Below are 20,086 nucleotides of genomic sequence, written 5' to 3'. Positions count from 1 at the left end.
CATTAGGTTGGCCACTACCAAAAAAAAAAAAAAAAAAAGTAGAAAATAACAAGTGTTGCACTACTATACATAAAATAGATAACTAATATGGGCCTACTGTATAGCACAGGGAACTCCACTCAATACTCTGTAATGATCTATATGGGAAAAGAATCTAAAAAAGAGTGGATATATGTATATGTATAACTGATTCACTTTGCTGTACAGCGAACACTAACACAACATTGTAAATCAACTACTCTAATAAAAATGTACAACGAAACAAAAACCCCAAAGAACAAAAGTACCCCCCCCACACGCTTACTATCTTAATTCTCATGGCATTTTTGCTCACTGATTAATGTCATAGCACCTAGAACAGTGCGTGGCACGGAACAGGTGCTCAGTAAGTATTTAGCGAATAAATGAATTTGGGTGAATGAATGAAGGAATGACCACATAAAATGAGCTGCTAAAAGTGAAAAGTAACCTAAGTCTCAGAACTAAAATATTTACAAAACATTAACTTGTTAGTTTTCTCTAATTGTTTCCACTTAAACTGGGGAAAAGAATGAAAGTCACAGCTGAAATAGCACATATGGCAAATGTCCCATTTTGTGTTTGTGTTTGTAGCTGGCAGGGCACAAGTTCAAAATGAAATCCTTTCAAATTACATTATTGCTGAAATCTTTTCTGACCTCTCCACTGAGTCATTGTTTATCTTACAAGAAACTTAACAACTTTGGAAGAATATTTGTTTTCTCAGCCTTGTAGAAATAGAAGGGAAAGAAGCCAACTCCAAATATGAGAAAGGAAAATATCAAGCGGTATGGAGTATCAAATTTGAAGTTAATTTGGTATTATAAATAGTTTCCTTTCTTGCTGCTTAGAAAATCATTGGGACATACACATATGGACTCTCTTTCCCTGGGGACAAAAGTTGATTCACTGTTTCATTAACTCCGAAGTTCATGAAGACTCCCTTAGCTCAGCAGTAGCCGTCCTCCATCTTCGAGTTTACGTCAACTTTCGTGTCCTCACAAGTCCCCGAGGGCTTTCCACCGCCCCACGTTCACTTAGCTAGTTCGATCACTTTTCAATACCATTATGTATTTTATTTCTATTTTTGTCTCTGCCATTTCCCTCCAGGGAACCTTGTTTAATACACATACTTCATACATAACTTTGGTCAATTTATACCATTCAGGCTGCTTACATTTTCATTTTTAAAGCATTTGCCAACCTACTGCTTCAAGCTAAGACATGTCCCAGGCTCTTTGATGTTGCAGAAATCAGAGTTAGCCAAGATTTCTGAAGGCAACTGTTTCCTTTCTGCCCTCAGGTACTGGGCTTTCCCCACAAGAATGCATCCCTGGTAGACACTGCTGCTTGCTGCTCCTAGAAATGAATTTGGAATGCAGAATTGTTTTGCCACCTCGTCTTTCATAATTGGCACCTGTGCCCTTATCTCTATTTGTTCTTCTACACCAACCTCCTGGTACTTGTGGAATCTGTCTAGGGGTGGGGAGTACTTGGGCTTTTGGATCTCTCCTAATTTGCAATTTAAAACTTTCTTGGAGAGGGTCTGGATTTAAGTTTGAGTAATTCAAAAACATTTCATAATGCAGAGTTTGGTTAATTTAGACAGATTTCTTCCCCACCCCGAATTCTGAATGAATATGTTTTGTTGAGCTTTAGACACCCACATCACTATGTTCTTACAGAATGTCTTATTCTGGAGGCCTACTGGATGGAAAGATTGGCTTAAGTTTTGTCTTCAAATTTTCATTCGGTTTGAAATTTGATCCATTCTGACAGCCCCATATTAAAAAAAAAAAAAAAAAGATCTAAAAGTTTCTTAACCTTAATTCGTTGAGAACATTCTGCTTTCAAGTTAGACTCTTTAAAAAAGAGGGCAATGGGGAGTGATTCTTAGTTTCGTTCAATTAATTCATTACTGCTTTCTCCCTGCTTCAATTTTTTAGTTAGTATTGCTCACAAGAATTGTAACAAACCTTTATTTTTAAAGGCATTCTCTACCCCAAAACATGTGCCCTTCCTTTGCACTTGCCAACACAGTGTATTGCAATGATCTGTTTTCTGGTCTGCCTCTCCAAGTAAAGGAGCTATGGATTCTTTGTCTCCTATATTTTCAGTCCTTTCCTAATATAGTGTCTACTCCATAGTAGATAATCAACAAAGAGTTGAATGAACAACCTCTGAAGTTGCGGGCAGGGAGTGGTATGCTGGAGGCCATATGTCTCCCTTTTCTGAACACATACCTCTTCCTGTTGCACAGATTGTTAGATCATAAGATTAAATCTCATCTGTGATCCACAAATCAAAACTTGTTGTGGTTTATATTGGTACCCATAATCTAATCCCCACACACAATGAATTCAGCATTGGATTGACCACAAGGTATCCAACTGAACAGTGGATACTTTTTAATCATCTGCTAGGAATCAGTTTTAAGCTAGGCACTGTAGAGGTTACACACGAAAGATAATGGGCCAAGACCATTCCTGGATGCCAAAACTTTATAACCTACCTAATTAAGGAAGTGAAATCACTAGAGTTTTAGCTAAGGCAATATAAAAAGAAAATGGGGGGAATTCCCTGGCGGTCCAGTGGTTAGGGCTCCCCATGTCCACTGCAAGGGGCACAGGTTCGATCCCTGGTCAGGAAACTAAGATCCCGCATGCCCTGTGGCGTGACCAAAAAAAAATGGGACTAGAAAATATTGATGATCCTGGTGAAAGGAATATTATCAGGGCTAGGGGCTAGGGTTACTCAAGGCTTTGAAGATGAGGATTTGCATTGGCCCTTAAGGCATAAGGCTATAGGGCTAACTCTTCAAAGATAACTCTCATGTAGGAATAGAAGCAGAAATAAGGAAGTAAGAGTTAGTGAGTCAGGAGAAAACCCAGGGGAAAAAAATTGTTTCTTAGGAGGTAAAAGAATTTCAAGAAAGAGTAGGTGTGGTAGATTAAATGTGGTAAAAAACAAAAACAAAAAACTTTGCCCTTCGTTTCATCAAGACATAAGTCAATCCCTACACCCCTTGAACCTGGGCTGGCCTTGGGACTTGTACTGACAATAGAAAGTAATGGAAGTGATGTAGTGTGACTTCCAGAAGGGAAACCTCATGGGACCTTGCAGCTTATGCCTCCACTACCTTGGAATGCTGCCCGGAGGCAGACATTGTTGATGTCTGACAGGTGGGGAAGCCACGTTAGCCTTCTGGAGGATGAGGCCACCTGAAGAGAACTGAAGCTCCCCGCCGTGTCAGCACCTTCCAATCCACCTGACCCTCCTGCTGATGTTGGGGGAGCCTGGGTGACATAAGCGAAGGCCCCACCTAGCCAAACCAAAGGATCACGGAAAATAGTAAATGGCGTATTTTAAGCCACTACATTAGGGGAGAGTGTTTTATATCTAAATAGACCACTGATGTGAAACAAGCTCTAGGGAAGATGAGAAATGAAGGGTGACCAACAGATGTGGACATCACTGCTGTCGTGGCATCTAAGTTCTGGAAAAGGCCTGCATCGGTCAGACATGTTTCCAGTTTACAGATGAATGCACTGCGTTATCAAGGTCTGAGGCTATTAGTTATTTGAATCATGTATGTGTAATTAATTGTCATTCAGATTCTGTGCTCGCCAAGAAATCCGATTATTTGACTTCAACTTGAATAGAGCCAGGCAATGCTCTGGCCAGGCCAAGGAGATAGCTGGCTTTCCTGACAATTATATTTCTCTTTGTAAATGAATACTTTTCATTTTCATTGAAGGCTTTAAAAATAGGGCCTTATCTGCATCAAAAATCAGCCCTACAGTTGACATTTACCTTCAATTAAGAGAAAAGTTTTTCTGCTTACTAAAATGAAATGTCTTTAAAATGTAAACCTTTTTTTTTTTTTTTTTGGCCACCCCACTCGGCTTGTGAGATCTTAGTTCCCTGACCAGGTATTGAACCCGGGTCCTGGCAGTGAGAGTGCCAAGTCCTAACCACTGGACCGCCAGGGAATTCCCTGTAAACCATTTTAAAGTATATAAGGTACAAAGTAAAACTCATCCATACTCCTACTTACTTCATACCCTAATAATAATAATAAATTATTATATAATACTAATAAACCAGGATTAAGAGCTCGGTCTATATATTTGTACACATATACCTACCATCAATTCACCTATCAAGTTTATTCTTCCTTCAGACAAAAGCTGAAGAATCACTATGCCCACAGTTTCTGTAGCCATCATACATTTCTCTCTAGTGTAATGCAAGTTTTTTTAGAAGAAAGGCACAAACTATAAATATGTAGTTTCCTCCTGTTATATTAAAGTCCATGAACACGAATCCCTACATTTTGGGGCAGAATGATTAAATCCTAGGAAGAGCAACAAGTTCCCCTTCATTCCTGGCCCCTTTGCATCCTCTCCTCCCCCAGGCCACAGTTTCAAAAGTCAGGAGCTGTGAGACCTGCTCCTAAAGAAAAGGGGAGTATTCTACAGGCCACTGCTATGTCAAATTGTTCAAGCAGTCTCTCCATATGAATTTTATTTAACCAGTGTTCTAACTGCCTATTCATGTAGGAAACTCTTTAACTTTCTTAGTTCACTTTGTGCCATATTTGGAATAATTGTAGACATTTAAGCCCAAGAGTTTTCCTGGTAACCTTAGCCTTAACAAGTGTTTAGGGCTTAGAGACCTACAAGTGTGATAGAGGTGGAAGGCTGAAGCCCACGGTGCTAGCACAAGGCAAGCATGACATTCCAGGACCACCTGAAACCCCAAGCAACTCCCACCCCCTGTGTGGGAAACCAGAGATGGGCGAGGTTCTTCAATCATTACTGAAAAGAGCTTTGAAAGTTTCACTTGTTAGAAAGCTCTGCTTATTCTAATTCCTTAGCTGAATTAGCCAAATTAAACGCATGGCAGAGAAACTCGAATTATGCTTTGAGATATGGTTTCTCCACCAAAGGGAATATCCTAAAAAATTTCAGATATTATTATTATTCCACTGTATATAAAAGCTGAATTTTTGACCAAAGAGTGCTGTTTGGAGAGCAATGCACATAATACTCACTCTTTTGCCAGCTCCATTGAGATTTGTTCCAAAGAGCATCCCTTTGTTTCGGGTATAAACACAACAACAAAAACCAGAGATGCTAGACTCATAATTGTATATATAAAGCACACACATGGCAGGCCAATGAGATCTAGAGAGGACAAAAGAAATTGGTTAGAGATGCATTTTGTGTTGCTTTCATCCCATTTGTGGACAGCTGCTTCTTAGAGCATATATGAAAACATATGTATTTTCAAACATGCCGGTAGTATCCAGGGAAATAGCAATCACAAATTAAAAATATAGCCAGCCTCTGAAAGTTTCATTTTCACAAACAACCCCAGCTTTCTCTGGTAAAGTGAATAACAATCTTGTAAATATCACAATTTAAACCCAATGCCATCTTCTTGGTGAACATAATACTCCTCGTTTTCAAAATGGTAATAGAAATGCTCATTGCCAAAAAAAAAAAAAAACCTCAAACAACACAGAAACACATAAAACAGAAGGTAAACTATCTCCTCTCTCCTAACCCTCTACCATTCCTCTCGTGGGAATCCCCGCCATAGCAGTTTGGTTTCTACTTGGTAGACACTTTTAAAGACATATTTATACAGATGGACTCTTCTTGGAATGAGCTCCCCCTTCTTTACTCTGATTTGAATAAATTGTTTCATGTTGGCAATATTTCATCATTTTAGTAGCTGGCAGTATTTGTAATACTGCTTCCTGGATTCAGAGAAAAAAAGTGATAATGGTTCGACTGAAAGGCATTAACTTGCTAAGATGCATCAGCAAGAAGCAGGACCCTCCAGTTTTGATGGATCTCACCCGCCAACCTAGTTTTCCCTCTGAGCGCTTCTAGCCAGAGGTACAGTCCCTTTGTAGTACTGACCAAGGTCAAGGTATGTTAGCTGGTGAGAGGTGGCCCCCAATGCACTTGAGTCTGCCCTTGCACTGCGGCATCCCGGGCTCAGCGGAAAGGCCAGTGTGGCCAGGAGCAGGGAGGAGGAAGCTGGATTTTTTTGAACACAGGCTCAGACCAGCCACAGACTGAAACAATGCAAATAGCCCTTAGCGGCCACAAATCACAACTGGTCAGTCAGGAACGTTGACTGAGCAGTTATGCGGAAGGCATTTGGTAATGCAAAGTGGAAGATCTATGCATATTAACCACTCACAGGTCAGCTGTGCTGAGGTGGGGAGAAGCAGGGAGAAGGAACAGCTCTGCAGTCCTTCTGGCAATTTTAATTGAAGTCCTCTCCCTCTGTGCTTTTCTTGCTGCTGACACAGGGTTTTGCCCAAGTGAGTGCTTAATAAAGTGCTTGGAGAATTGGTCCTTCTTTCCTCTCTGGGGCATAAAACCAGAAAATAAAAAGTGGAAAAAAAAAAAAAAAAAAACCCAAAAGGTTATCTCAGCAAACTTCTCTGCTCTTCTGTTTGAGTACTTTCAGTAACAGGGAGCTCATCACTTATCAAAAATGCACACTGCCAAAAAAAAAAAAAAAATGCACACTGCCAAAAAAAAAAAAAAATGCACACTGCGTTGTGAGTCGGCCCTGTCTGTTTCAAACATATTCCCCACTTGTTCCTAAGCCCAAGTCTACCTTCCGGGAACTTGGGTTCAGAGGTTCTGCTTTGCCCTCTGGATCAGCCTTCCTCATCCCTTCTTCAAGAAAGCGGCGCAAATATTTGAATGCACCTCCATCCCTTGTTGAGCATCCTATTGTCCAAGTCAAACTCCCAAACTCTTGCAACCATTCTTCACAGACCATGGGTCACCTGCCCATGTTATCCAGGTTGCCCTCCCTTGGTGGGCACACTGCAACCCTCTTCAAATATTTTACTCAGAGCTGAGAGCAATACCGCAGCTGTATTATGACCACAGCAGAGTATGTCTGTGTCTCCAGTACACTCTGTTCTTATTGATACAGCTGAAATTGCGCTAAAAGTTGGTGTCCGAGGGCTTGCCACCAAGCAGAACCCTTATATCTTTTACTTGGAAAATTGATTTTTGAAAAGAAGTATAGAATTTCAAACTTAGTCCAGTGAAATGTCATTTACAGCTTTGAGCTCATTCCAGAATTTTTTTTTAAAATGAGTATGCTTTCCCAACATTTGTTCTAAGAGCCCATGCAGAACTTCTGAATCTTCATCAAGCTCATCCTATGGATTAGCTATCCTTCCCAGAAATTCATGTCATCTTTATTCATCCTTCATCATTTCCATTCTTTCTTTTATATTTCTCTTTCTCCATATAAACAGTAGGTAAGTCTGTGTGTGTGTGTGTGTGTGTGTGTGTGTGTGAGAAGGTGAAGGGCACGGGTCTATGTGTGTGATCTGAGCAGGAGACGTACGGTTAGTGCAAATGACCAGTTCCTGTGTTTCCTTTCCTCTTGGGCTATTTCCAAAAATGTAGGACATAAATATTTTAAAATTTTATGTAAAAACCCAAACTGTGCTTAATTAATAACTCTAAAAGTTCATTTCCAAAAGTAGGTATACTCAAAAAAAAGTCAACAAGATTCAGAAGTACTACATATAGATATACACTTTTTTGACTATACATCCACTTTTGAAATGGTATCAATACATATTATCTCTGTATTATAGATACTATTTAATATTTATGCATTATATATATACATATACATATAAAATAAAGGAAGGGACGAAAACTCAACTCATTGGTCAGTTTTGGAGGATGCTGGGGAACTACCTCATTATTTTGAAAAGCAGAAAATAAAGAGAAAGTTTCAAACATTCATCTTGGCTTTCTTATATGATTCATACTTCAGGGCAGGCAAATAACTAATGAGAAGAAATTTCTCCTTAAGAGAAGTATTGCTGATAAAAAACTTAGTAGGAATGATGAAATGAAGATAACGGATCTGGGAAATGATCCTCAAAGGATGCAGGCATGACAAAGTGGGAGACAAGCACACAGGATGTGCCTCTGATGGCAAGACACAGGCCATCACCTGGGAAGGAGTTTGCAAATAAACAAGAAAATCTAAATCTTTTTCAGCCTCTACATCTAAATAGCAGTCTACAGAAAACACAAAGGACAGAGGGTCATGTGATGTGACTAAATCCAACCCCCGGGGAAAACAGCAAATCCAACCCCGGGGGAAAACTCTATGAAACAAACGACCCAGTTTCTTCATTAAAAATATAAAGTGTAGGGGGAGGAAAAATGGAGACGAAACCTACAAATTATGAGACATATCAATCAACCGTAAATTATTTGGACTGTGATTCAAACAAAGTATAAAAAATAATTATGAGACAATTGGAAGGATGTGAACACAGACTGGATACTTGATACCAAGAGACTATTAATAGTATAATATTTTTAGGTGTGATAATGATATTGAAGTTATAGTGTTTACATGTCTTATCTTTTAGAGGTCCCTGCTGAAATTTTAGAGACAAAATGACATGTTTGGACAATGACTCAAAATAATTTGGGGGGCAGAGCAGGTGGGGTCATAAATGAAGGCTGATAAATTTTTAAATTGGGTGGTCAGTACATCAGGTTCACTGCCATTCTCTTTACTTTTTGAGTGTGTTTGAAAATGTTGACAAGAAAATGTTTTTCAGGCGAGTGTGCTTCCCTAAGATTTGTCCTAAGAGCACAAAAGGAGTTAGAGGAAAGCAAGTTCTTACCTGTCACAGTCAAAAAGGTCAGAGAGATGAGGAGATTGATGCCCCAGTTCATGCTAGAAGTTAGAGCCATGGCTCGTCCTCGAATTCCACCAGGAAAAATCTCACTCAGCACCAGCCAGGGCACTGGAAGACAAGGAAGAGTGGGTGGGGGACAGCAAAATGAACAAAAAGCCATTGAAGCTGAGGGCCAGCCCGCTGACCTCTGCCCTAGTCCCACGTGATCTGTGGTTGGAGAGCAGGGCCATGTCCTTTTACAGGACGAGGGAGGAGAGAGTGTGCTTTCTCTTCACCTCCAACCAAGTGAGAAGGGATTCAGGAGAAACACTGAGAGAGCTTGACAATGGTCCCTGGAAGTAGGAGGAGGGACATAAAGGGCTGGTAGGGGACACTGGCCTGAGAAATGCAAACAGAAAGGGCAGTGGCTAGGGCCACCTGCCCATGACAAGGGGCAGCTGTGAGCCTCCTGCCAAGCACAGAGCCTCAGTGCCAGAGCCCGGCTCTATCTGCTTTCCTCTGGGCCCTTTCCTGTAATCTCCTCTGCCCCCGACCTTTGCCAAGTCCAACATCATAGCTACTGAGTGGGTAGGAGATAGAACCAGGAGGGCGGAGGAAGGAGGCTTGCTCCCCTCCCCTCCTTCACTTGGGCTTCCTGGCCCGTGGCAAGCTGGGTGGAGAGAAGCTCTCAATTAGACAGAGCTCCAGGATTCGATGTTATGCCAGACAAAACATTTGACTTTCTGAAAGGAGACTCTTCTTGGCACGAAAACTGATCAGAGGACTTTTTATGATCTGAGAGTGACACAGAACATTATAGGACCTGCCTGACGGGATTAGAAAGGGCAGCAGAGGAGCAAATTAACTTGTCTTCTGCTCACAGCCTATCAAATCCAGTTTGCCTAATAGCTACCAGTTCTTCCAATGGACTGAGACTTTTACAAACCTTATCTCATTTGATCCTCGCTGAATTCCTACCAGATAGGTACTATATTACTCTCCCTCTTTTATAGAAGAGGAAATTGAGGCTTAAAGGAGTTCATAATTTGCCAAGGTCCCAGAGCTCAGAGGTGGCAGCAGAGGTGGCGTTGAGCCTGGGCAGCCTCTGGAACTCATGCTTTTTCATCTTGGTGCTCTCTTGGGGGTGGCTCAATAAATATTCGTTAATGAATACATAAACGTGGAGTATAAGCACCTCTGATTCTGAGGAAAGAAGGGCTTAGGAGCTGTCCCAGCCCTGCTCCCTGCTGGCTAAGTCACATTGTGTTGCAAAGCCGGTGTTTAGATACAGACCAGATGCATCGCCTTGCCCGAGATGAGGCGGTGTGAGGGAAGGAGCGAGAGGCCAGGGAGCGGGCCCCCCGCCAGCAACCACCTGGGCTGCCAATGCCAGAATCATGGAGCAGTCACCTGTGTCCCTGATTGAAGTCACCTCTCACGACAAGATCATGCTCTGTAGAGAAAACACCTGCTCGGAGTAAATGTGCTGTTTTAAAGTAAGAAAAATATTTAAATTATACAAGAGGACTGGAAACACATTTTTTTTCTCTATTATCTTCTCGGGCGTGGGTGAGAACTGCAACCAAAGGAACATGATTATTATTGTTCTAATTAAGAGGGAATTCAAAAATAACATTCCAGATCCCTCCCCTCCACTCTTTCCCCCAGAAGACCTTCAGTAGATTCTTGCAGATTATATCCTTGGAGACCAGTGCAAAGCTCAGGTAACCTTGCCTTGAGCTTTGCAAGACTGGGGATCTGGATCTGAGTAGAATGACAGCTGCATAATTCTGGTGAAGCCTTTGTAATGACCTGTCCTTGGGCAAATACAAGATGAAAGTATGTAAGTCCACTCTGGTGAAGATAAATAATCTATGCCACAGGCCAAGCCCCCAGGCCCCTTCCTGCCTTGGGTATTTGGTGAGGGTAGGGGTGGAGCAGAGAGTACCTTAGGGTCTTTTGCTCTAGCAGCCATGAGGAAAAGGTGGGGGAATGGACACACTGATTTTCTTTGAGGATAAGAGTTAGCACTGGTTTTCTTGATCTACTTCCATCCCCCCTTCATCACCTCTGATCTACCCCAGTTCCCCTCCCCACCTTGCATCACGATGGCTTCTTGGAATTATTTGGTGGGGTTTGGGGAAAATCCTTTCCACGCTGTCCTCAGATGAGAATGAGTTGATCCTGCTGTTACAGAGAGTGATGGATCTTACCAACAAGAAGATGGGACAGTTGCACAAAGCACTAGTTATAAGTGCTCAGTCTGAACGGTCAAGGGCTCACCTAAAACAACCCAGCAACCACACTGAGGCCTGTCCTAGGCATGCGTTCAGTGCAGCAGCTGAGCCAAGCTCTTGGGCAGTTTAACCAGTCAGTGAGCAATGAACTGAATACTGAAAAACAGACTTCCGTCAGTCTCTGATGGGCCCTTGTTGTCAGGCAAAACTTACACCTGACATTTCCAAAAGTAATATATCATTGCCGAAAGCGACTACTTCTTTTTTTGATCTAGTGGAGAAAATTCAAGAATTGATGCCTTGGTTTATGTAATACTGACAAACTGGATGTTGCAGCAATTGACAAAGGTTTTGACAAGGATGGTTCAACACCCCCAATATGGAACCTGTCAGGTCAAAATAAGGAGAGTAAATAAGTAATAAATATTTGTAAATTAATTTAAATAATTAATTAATTCATAATAATGTTAAAATAATTTTAACAGTGATCTCAGAACCATAAAAATCGCAGGTTTTCAGATCCAGAGAGCGTGAAATAAAAATCTGAAAGTGGAACTTGCAGCAAGATAGAACTTACTAAGAGGGTAAAGTCTTTCCATGGAAGACTTAGGAGCAAGATGGTGCCAGAATCTTATAGGCCTCCATGTTGCCTGAAAAAGGGCTGTGAGTACCCAAAGCAGAAGGAATGGAGAAGCTCTTTCAATTCATAAGTAAAGAGCAAAGAGGTATAAATCATCACATGGGGATATATATTGGTATTTAATAATAACAGGTGGAAGTTTTTTTCTCATTGTTCGTTTGTTTGTTTGTTTGGATCCCTAATGTTTTTCCAATGAGATGGCCTAATTTCTCTCCAACAAAAATCAAGCTACTGTCACATGCCACAGTAAAATGGTGGCTCTCTCTGGCTGTCCTCATTATCCCCTTCCCTGATGATAGGCCCACAGGGGGTGCTTTGTGATATCTGCTTGTGAGGAATCCACAGAGTAGTCAGAGATATAATAACTCTTCCACAGTGAGTGAAGTCACTCACTGCAGGTTAGCAGGCCCTGCAACAATTCTCCTCGATGCCTATTATTTCACCTTTAACCCCATTATTCCAGGCCCACCTCAGCAATATGTACTTCTATAAATGTCAGAGTCTGCACGTGTCCTCTAGGTTACAAGGGTTGAGGAAATTTTGGTCTTGCTGGGAGATAATTGTCCACAAATATTGAAACTCATATTTCACATGGCATTAAATCACCAGGGCTGCCCATTAGAACTTGCTTGATCCAGATGAAATCTGCAGCGTTTATGGCTGCACAGAGTGTCATAAAAAGACCATGAAGGACAAATACGTTGAAATGTCTTTGTTTGCAATGGAGGACATGAACTTGAATGAATAGGGCCAATCAGTGGAAATGGCTGAGCTCTATCACATATCAACAGCCACACTTAGCTCCTCCCTCCTCCATATTTCAGCCACTGCTGAACAGTTTTTTCCACTGAGGTTGTCATTTCTCTCCCTGTACTTTCAGATTCAAACCCCACAGCATTTCGGGCATGCTTTCCATTTGGCTTGAGCATCTTCTGAACCACCTGGCATGGCAGCCTCAGGTTTGAAAGATTCATGGAGGGCTTGAAACTCTTACCAGGGAACTCCTAGCAACTTTGGAGGAAGTTCTACACTTAGGCTGCAGAGTTCTCAACAACTTGATGGAGCCAGTGTCCTATACTTTGTAGGAGTGAAGCCAATTAAATTATGGCCTTATAAGTTCCTTGAGTGGGAAAGTCTTGTCCTTTAAAAATATACTCCACCGTAGGCCACCATCTCCAATATCAGCAGTGGTACTGTAGCTTTATTTTTATTTTTATTTTTTGTATTCTCCCTTTTCTCAGTCTCTCTGAGTTTTGTTTACTCCTGGCCTCTTTTAAAATACTTTTTTCAAGAATATGATCTTGGATTACTTATATTTAACAAACCAAGGAAAACAATGAAATAAAACCTCAATGTTCCTAATCTTTCTATCTTAATGATTTCTAGCCAGAATCAACCGAAATGATTTCTTAAAATATTTTGGGGAAAATTGGATTAAATGAAATAACCCTTAATAAAAAATGCCAGAGTTAAAAATGGAGCCCTTTTGTGATCAGGTACTAATTGGGAATAAGAACGGTGGCAGTGGTCTCCAAACTTTCTTGCCTGTGTAGCCTTTAAAATAATTAGAAAAACTAAGTACTTTCTTTCATTTATAAATCAACATCTAACATTTTTTTACCATAAATTTAAATGACAGCAAAAGATGCAATTTCTATGGTATTTTTAAACTCTATATTTAGAGTAGAGAATAATTATACCACTCAAGTATTTCCAGTGGAATTTAAATACAATACCCATTTGATACTCATCTTCATCCATTTAAAAAATATAACAATAAGGCATTTAACATAAAGTTGACATTGTTTTCAAATAGATGAAATGTGGGGGACTTCCTTGGTGGTCCAGTGGTTAAGACTCCGCACTTTCAATGCAGGGGACGCGGGTTTGGTTCCTGGTCAGGGAACTAGGATCCCACATGCCGCGTGGCACAGGCAAAAAAAAAAAAAAAGGAGATGAAATGCACTGTTCTCAAGAATAATAAAAATAGATGGGGAGTTGAAAAAGTTTTTTAATAGGAGTGTCACTACATTCTTTAAATTAACAACAAAAGTTTGTTGTCATGATATATCAGCTGATAACTTGATTAGGTCATCCTACAGTTTTGTTGAAAGCAAATTACTGGAAATATCTAGGCTTATGAGAGAATTATTATCTAGTCATTAGAGTCATTTTTCCATACCACACCTACATCAATATTTCCAACTGCCTTTTTGATTAGTGTTCCTAAGGTTTTTATAATTGGGGACATATATCATAATAAGATTTCTGGTGGGTAACAGGTGTGCTTTCTTTTAAGTGGAAGAATAGTTATTACTGGGAAGACAGGGAAGAAGAAATTTTAGGAAACAGACTTTTCCTAAAAATCCAAAAATTGATTTCCTTTGATGTATCATTGAAGGAATATTGCAGAATGTAGCCCCCAGGATTATGCTTATCCCAATTTGCAGATCACTGAACTAGAGTTCAAAAGGCAAAACAAAAAAGGGAAGGAGATACAAGAAATTGGTCTTTTCTGGTTTACACTATAACTTGAATGTCGTGCTTCACATGTAACATTTTATGCTGTGCTTTTTTCATGAATGATGCTTCAGACTTCAATGAGAAAAGTATTAATAGTTTTTAATATTACAGGTGTTCCTTGGAAAAATGCTTAATATTGTGTTCTGAAAAACAATAAAGTAACAGGTGAATGCTGTGTTTATTAAGATAGTGTTAGAACCTTAGTCTGTTTCTTTAATGTCTTTACTGTCTGATATTCATAATTTTCAAGGGCATGGAACTGTGATCATAGCGTGGGAGGGAGAGGAAAGTTAAACACCGATGCATTATATTATGTGAAGAGTTGCTGACGGTAATGTAGTAAATGGTGTTACTTCTCTTTGTTTAGCTGTGCTCATGCTACAAAAATGTAGTTTTAGACTCTTTGGCTCTATTAGGTACCACTGTGCATCATTTAACTCCGAAGAGGAAAGTGAGATTTAATTAGCTAAGGCACATATCTCTTTAAGTTTTTCCTCTTTTGCTTGGGTGCAAATTTAGTATAAAACCATTCAGATCCTATTATTTGTTTACTTGGCATTATTGCAACGACTAACACCAGAGGACCATATAAATCACCACTTTAATCAAGCAAAATAAGTTTTAACTTAATTAACTGGAAAAAAAAAGAACAGTATTGGTGTGAATATTGATGATAACTGAAATGTAAGATTTAAAAGAAAAAAAAAGATTTGAAAGATCTTAAAGGTAGACACAATTAACACAAACCCATTGTGTGAATACGATTGTATAATGGCTACATTTGATAATAAAATTCTCCTGTTTAAAGAATAATAATTTAATCAATATGCCTTTTCTCTAAGAGTATGTGATTATCCAAGAAGAATGGTAGAAAAAGAAGATGAGCACTAAAAAAGTCTTTGACGGTGATGGTTTGGAATATTAGAGGCCTGGTGTCTAGGAGGAAATATGAAGAATATCAAAATATCTTTGAAAACATTTGATATAATTCTGGTCTGCAAGCCTTTGTTCTAAACCCTGTATATCTTAGAGTGAAGCAGCTGAGTAAACTTCCAAATTAGAACCTGCTGTTCCACACCTCTGGAATTGTCATAATTTTTAGCTGTGCAAACATCACATAAACAGTTGCTTTTGGAAGAGCTAGAGTTATTTAGGTATAAAATCTAAATTTAAATGTTATGGCAGATGAGTCATATGCTTCCTACTGATACCCATCCTCCAAAAGACTGGTTAAACTCCATAAAACCAAACAAAACAAAAAGCTAGGCTCTACAATCTTTGTACCTTAAAAAGTTCTAATTTCTTGTTTTAAACAGAAAGGTGGCCTTTTTAGAATATTTGAGTTGAAAGACAATTTTTCATGGGTCTCGCATTTCAGCATGTCTCATGAGAAAAGGCACTGATTTTGTTCCAGGCTGTCTTTCTAAGGATGTTCATATAAGAAACAACCTTGGAAGATAAAGTGTCCCCTCTAGAGCAAAGTTTTGTTTACTCTCCAGTAAGTTAAAGATAATGTCTCCCTCCAGGGGAAAAATCAGGCCAGCTTACTGTCTATTATAAAAGATTTGGGTTCCCTAAGCTTGGGGTTCCTCTCCTCTAAAATAACCTGGTCTATGTATAGGTGTCACCTGGCCTGGTTCATGATGCCCTGTGGGTATTGGGGCTTGGGGAATTTGTGCAAATGCTGATAGTCTGGCTATTGCTATTGCTATGAATAATAAACTGTCCTTTGTCTCTGACCAAGGAGTCTTGTGTCTTTTGCCAAAATCCATGAAACTGAGGCTAACTTGTAAGCTTGCAAATGGGCTCAAATATCAGCCAGTTTATAGTTCTTGAGAGTTTGACAACTTGTGGCTATGGTATGATTTTTCTACAAAGATCTTTTATTACTATTATTAACTTTAGACTTCCAGCTTACATCTGAGAAATTTAACGTGATTGTTAAGCCTGAGATAATCCATTGAAATATTTCTATAAGCTCTAACACTAATTAAGTAAACAAATTCCAGGCTCAGACTTCTACATATTTCTCTTAGGAAAACCAGGAAGGAATTGTCTCAAATCTTTTTTGGAAAGAGTTAAGTTCTAAAACATTCAATTACTAAACCAAGGTAGGAATTATTATCCCATGATATGACTAATCTCAATCTCTCTCTTTTTTTTTTTTTCCCCACTCCAGGGGAAACGTTGAATCTTGTATTTGGAGCAAATATGGAAATTTGGAAATGAATATTTTGGCTAACACCATACATTTTTTTAAATGGCCTTAATTTTAGTAAATTTACATGAACCTTCTTTAGTCATCAAATGAATTAGAGGTGGCCACACATCCTCAATTGAGTAGTTTTACTCAGATATAACTTTTGGTCAAATGTGCATGGGGTTCCCCACAAACCACTTTTATTTCTGATGGCCTAGATACTGACACAGATTCATACTAGAGGAGATCAGGATATGTCAACCCCAGACTAGAGAGATAGCTCCCCTTCATCACAGAAGCTGAGAGAGTTCCAGAAACTATTTTTGACTCATCTAACAAATATTTCTTGAGCCCCTATTGTGGGCCAGGCCCTAGGTTAGGCTCAAGCAAACAACAATGAACAAGCCAAAGTTTGTGTGCACACAGGACACAGAGTCTAAATTAGTTGCACCAACTTAGAAGAATGGACAGTTGGGTGTTTCTCAACCTAAATCACACCTTTCACCTTTCACCAAAGACTCAGAATTTTCTGTAACACCTGTCTGATAACCTAGAAAGCTCTCTTGACTGTAGGTAATGCAGAAATGAACCATATTTCAAGCAACACATGTATTTTCTTTAGTCTTGACCTAACTGGAATGGTGCATAGAAGGGAGGTGAGGAGGACCATGGCATCCTAATTCAATATGGGGCTATGGAGCATCTGCGGTGTCTCCTGATGTGCCTTAAGCAAAATGACTGCTGGGGTCAGTGCTGGCCTTACCAAAACTATACATCTCTTGTCTAGACCATGGCCAGATATTTTTAAATAGCACTAATTACTAAGTGTATTGAGTCCATGCCACACACCAGGCACTGCACTAGGTACACGTCATACAAGTGGCTTTGTTCAACCCCACGGTTACACTGTGAGGTGGATCAGGAAGCTGAAGCTTAGGGAGCTGGATTGACCTCCCTGGGGTCCTACACTGTAGAACTGTGGTTCAAGGTCAGGCAGCCTAATGCCAAAGCGTAGTCTGAATTCACACACTCTGTTGTATAGCCTCCAAAGGCTTTCTGCTCTTCTCCTAAACCTCCAAACTCAGGTCCCCCTTAAGGCCACTTGATGTTATCCCTGATCCTTCTTTATTTTTCTTCATCACTCTTACCTCCACCTAAATGGTGACACTTCTCTCCTCCTGAAGTTGTATTATACATGCCTTCATTTTCTGGCTTATTGCCTGTCCCCACCACTAGCTCCACTGGGGCGAGGTGTGGCTCTCACTCATCCATCCCTGAGTCACCAGCAATGGGTACCATGTCCAGTGGGTTGTGGTGAGCAATCCACACGTGCTGGACAAGTAAGTGAGCAGATGAATCCCCACCACTTTCTTCCTCTCTCCTCTCTTCCTGGTCACTCCAAGATGCTTTCTTGCTGGAACTCCTGCCTATTTGGTAGAAGAGATTGGGGGAGGTGATTTGCTGTCACCTGTCATTCAGTCTTCAGTGTAAAGTTCCGCTGAACTTGTGAATACAAAGGCAGTTAAAGGATGACAGTCATAGCCTCATTACGGAACTTAATATATGACCTTGGACAAATTCTTTCCATCTGCTCTAATGAAAAGATATTAGTCATGAGATGGAAGAGGAGTTTAATTAATTTATGGACAGAGGAATTTTTGGATTTAAAAAAAGCCCTAATAATTGTTTTTTAAAATTAATTAATTTATTTTTATTTTTATTATTTATTTTTTATACAGCAGGTTCTTATCTATTTTATACATATTAGTGTATACATGTCAATCCCAATCTCCCAATTCATCCCTCCACCACCCCACTCCCCTGCTTTCCCCCCTTGGTGTCCATACGTTTGTTCTCTACATCTGTGTCTCTATTTCTGCCTTGCAAACCGGGTCATCTGTACCATTTTTCTAGATTCCACATATATGCATTAATATACGTATTTGTTTTTCTCTTTCTGACTTACTTCACTCTGTATGACAGTCTCTAGGTCCATCCACGTCTCTACAAAGGACCCAATTTCGTTCCCTTTTATAAAAGCCCTAATAATTGTTGTGAAAAGAACAGTCACACACATTTTTCTGAGTTACAGAGACTGTTCTAAGGAGGGCAGCTACACAAGTATTACCTCAGATGAACTCATGAAATAATAACTTTACGCCGTGGGCTTGGGCTTGGGCTCACCTCTGCTTTACTTTTGAAGCCCAAGAAGAAGAGAAATCGTTATGTGGCTCTATGTCCTCACAATGTCAGGACTTTTTGGTTCTACCCTGAAGCTTGAACCACAATAAAAAAGTGTTCAGTTATTAGAAGGAGCTAAAATGATCAGGACCACCCCAGAAAGACTGGAAAGTCAAGTTAAGATTTCGAACATACTTTAAAGTGAGAGATGAGGTGTGGAAAACGGAATGTTTCATAAAAATCTCCAATAAAAGCAGTGGGGTATGTATTGTGATTTTTATTTGATGGAAGAGTTTTAGTATTAGTTACAGAGAAATGGAGGGAAGAGATTCTTAACCTCAGGCTACGAAACCCTTCAGCAGGCTAGTGAAGCTTACAGATTCCTGCATAGAATAATATTTTAAATGTATAAAATAAAATATATGAGATTACTTGGTACCAAATTTATGCCCCCTCCTGAATTCTAGATTCCAGCGTACACCTATTACTCTAAAATCAAGGAAACAGATGACCAGAAAGTAAAATGATGTAGGGCATACACTTTAACCTAAAAATAGAAATACTTTTTGACAAGAGAAACTATGTTGTGATCTAATACAATGAAGGAATGTTGTTCTAAGCCAACACATATTTTAAAAGATTTAATAAAGATGATTTAATCTTGCTTTGATTTTGCTTTGGAACAGCAAGTGCTTTTCCCTTTATGCCCCTATTTACACAAAGGATTTGCTTCTATTACAAGTAATAAACTCTCTAAATGAAATACCTGAGCAATAATCACATCAGGTTAATAAGTTTTATAATGCATTCATGATCTGGTATGAAAATTTGCTCTTAATAAAAATCTTCTTTAAATTCCAAATGGTTCGTGCTAATGCTCTAGAATACAATTTTGGTGATTGAATTGGAATTCTTATGGTATGTTTTCTTTAGAAAAGAAAAAATGAACTGCAGCATGAATATAAACAGAAATGACTAACTCTTAGCAAGAAAAAAAAAAGGACAATTATTCAGATCTCTTCTAAAAACCCTAAGAGAATTGACAGTCTCAAGCCACCCATGTGAATTAACTGCTTGTTTTCCTTAGAGGGAATGTTTGGGATTCTGTCTCTGACTGCTTGCCTTCTACCCTCAGGCGTGAATATCCGGATCAGTGCTTGGAACAGCAATTACAAGTTGAAGAAACCGTGAGATGAAGGCTTATTTCCCTTTCCCAAACCCAAACCTCCTTCAAACTGAGATTCTCCATCTCATTAGCATTGCTTTTGTTCTAAGAAATGCTCAAAAAGACTCTCTTCTCCATGTGAAAGCAAAAAGCAAAGGTGTCCAAAAAAAAATCTGGGACTACTTTTAGATACTCTGTGTCTAAAAGTAGGAATTAGTGAAATTCCCAAATAACTCTTTATGACCTGACAAAGAAATGCCCTAAATGCCTCCAACTACTTATTTCTGAGCACTGCTAACTCTCCTGCATCTTTTCTTAGAGGCAAAAACAGAAAAAGATTTTTAAAACTCACACCACAGTTGAGACAGGAGGGAAGGCGGCAAGGCACAACCTTTAAAAGAATGACATAGCTGTTGAGGAT

The 20,086-nt window shown here is 39.6% G+C and overlaps 1 protein-coding gene across 1 annotated transcript in view; it reads right to left on the bottom strand.

Moving 5' to 3' along the window:
- The window catches only part of SLC2A12 (solute carrier family 2 member 12), a 52,997-nt gene that overhangs the window by 8,803 nt on the left and 24,108 nt on the right, over positions 1–20,086 (bottom strand). Inside the window, exons 4-5 of the mRNA XM_082406071.1 lie at positions 8,726–9,009; positions 5,075–5,207 (exon numbers count right to left, since the gene is read on the bottom strand). Coding sequence (XP_082262197.1) covers positions 5,075–5,207; positions 8,726–9,009 — 417 coding nt within the window. The remainder of the gene's footprint in view (positions 1–5,074; positions 5,208–8,725; positions 9,010–20,086) is intronic.

Source organism: Balaenoptera borealis (genome assembly GCF_965194805.1).
Source record: "Balaenoptera borealis genome assembly, chromosome: 9".
NCBI classification, from domain to species: domain Eukaryota; kingdom Metazoa; phylum Chordata; class Mammalia; order Artiodactyla; family Balaenopteridae; genus Balaenoptera; species Balaenoptera borealis.
Note: the sequence above shows the minus strand (reverse complement) of the source record. Positions and strands in the feature narration are given on the sequence as shown.